Genomic DNA, 1992 nt, shown 5'->3' with positions numbered 1-1992 from the left:
AGTCATCAATCTTCCCCAATTTGCATAACCCTGCCACAGCAATATTAAACACAACATTATTCGGGACAACACATTTTGTTACACTTCTATCAATGGAATCTGCAATTTTCTGTGCATCGGACAGTACTGTCTTAGAGTTTGAAAAGCTGTAAATATGTTTCAGTTCGGGACACAAGTTTACATCCACTATTTTCTGCAGGAGCATATTAGCATCATCAATTCTACCAAGTTTGTATAATCCCCTAATAATAGAGCTAGCTATTATGACATTTGGATTCAATCCCTTCTCTCTCATCTCAAAATATGCTTTAAAAGCTTTCTCGGGCAATCCTTCTTTAAGCCAGCCAGCAATAAGGGCTCCATATGTAACAACGTTAGGGGTTAATTCCCTGTCCTGCATTTCACTAAGGAGATCTTTGACTTTGCTAAACTTACCAGCCTTTATAAGTCCACTAATAAGGGAATTAAAGCTTTTTCAATGTCTCCTGCTTTACAAAACCCATCAATTAGGGTCCGGCTTATAAGCTACTCCATCAGGGGAACAGCCAAACTCCTCCATTGTGTTAAAAAACAGCTCGGCTTCAACCATTTTCCCCACCTTACAGAATCCTTAGGTCATCGTATTTAAAAGAATCCTTTGACCATCAAACGGAATATGCCAGAGCTTTTAGAATCTCATTCTGAGACCCGGTAGCATCTTGACCGAGGGTAACAGGATGCCAAAATTATTGATTTTGCCAGATTTATTTGTTACACAAAGAAGCATGACTGCCACCACCAACTTAAGCCTACCAATATATATAGTAATAATAAATATGTATAGCATCAATAACCACAAAATCATTCCAAGAAAATTAGTAATCTCTATATGAATCCTAAAAGGATTGTGGATTAATATGTTATTATTATTAATTTCATTGATAATCATCAAAGTGGATATACTTTTACAAACCAAGTTGCAACTGTAGAATGAACAAATATTGGTTAAATCTTCAATCATTTTTACACCCATTTTCATCAAAAGAGCAGCAGTGGAAAACTGTAAAGTCACATTGAGGAGAAATCAACATGAGAGAGAGCCTAGCAGTATCCTCTTGCCTTACATTAGCTGTCTCCTTCTCCACCAAAGCTGCCGCCACAATCCGTTGATATCCACCCCCTCCTCCGGCCACAAAGGCCACCAATGCCGCTTGCACTGGCCCTAAACTTGGATTATAAGCGGCAGATTCCACATAAGAACCTTTATAAATCTTGCCATCACAATCCATGATTGCCACCCCTGATGGACAACCACTATAAGGTGCATGTGAATTGTTAGCAGCTTCCAAAGCTGCAATTTTTAGAAGGGTACTCCTCTCTGTTTCGGCATATTTGCAAAACCCATTGGTGGTCAGAAAATTTCCCGATCTCTTAGATTGGGGATTTGAATCGAACCCGTTGCACGGATCTCCTCCATCACGATTCAGCAGGGACAAACCGTTATTATGACGCTCGAGGAGCAAAGGAGTTTCGTCATCCAGGAGATCGAATGGACCAAATGGGTTGGGCAGGATTTCACGCAATGGTTCGAAATGATTGTTTTGATGTTGAGATGTGATATGGATTTGGAGAGAGCAAGGGTTTCGGAGTTCTTGAAGGAACTGTCGGCAGTGGCCGCAGGGGGCGGCGGAGACGGCGAATGCGACGAGGCGGGGGCAGTTGTGGACCGCGAGGTTGGTCAGGAGAAACTGCTCGGCGTGGACGGAGTGATTAAGTGGTAGGCCAGGGAATTCCAGGTTAACACCGAGGAAGAGACGGCCGTCAGAGCCGAGGCCAACGGCGCCGACGTGGTAATTGGAGATGGGTGGCCGGGCAAGGCTCTGGGCCGGTTCAACCAACACAGGGAGAAGGTGCCGGACTGAGGGTAGGCCCAGTTTCTGGGTAATCGACTCAGCCTCCGAGGCTTCCACCACAAATTTTACTTGATGATCCATTAAATGTCTAATGCAATCC

General features: G+C 43.4%; 1 protein-coding gene across 1 annotated transcript; it reads right to left on the bottom strand.

The window, feature by feature from the left end:
• Positions 1-869: 869 nt before the first annotated feature.
• On the bottom strand, positions 870-1984 carry LOC124894752 (cytidine deaminase 1-like). Its single transcript, XM_047405295.1, has one exon. The coding sequence runs from the start codon at positions 1971-1973 to the stop codon at positions 993-995; it is 981 nt and encodes a 326-aa protein (XP_047261251.1). The 5' UTR covers positions 1974-1984; the 3' UTR covers positions 870-992.
• Between the last annotated feature and the right edge of the window lie 8 nt (positions 1985-1992).

This window comes from Capsicum annuum, unplaced genomic scaffold (genome assembly GCF_002878395.1).
Source record: "Capsicum annuum cultivar UCD-10X-F1 unplaced genomic scaffold, UCD10Xv1.1 ctg77169, whole genome shotgun sequence".
NCBI classification, from domain to species: Eukaryota; Viridiplantae; Streptophyta; class Magnoliopsida; order Solanales; family Solanaceae; genus Capsicum; species Capsicum annuum.
The sequence above is the reverse complement of the archived record's forward strand: the minus strand, read 5'-3'. Positions and strand labels throughout refer to the sequence as shown.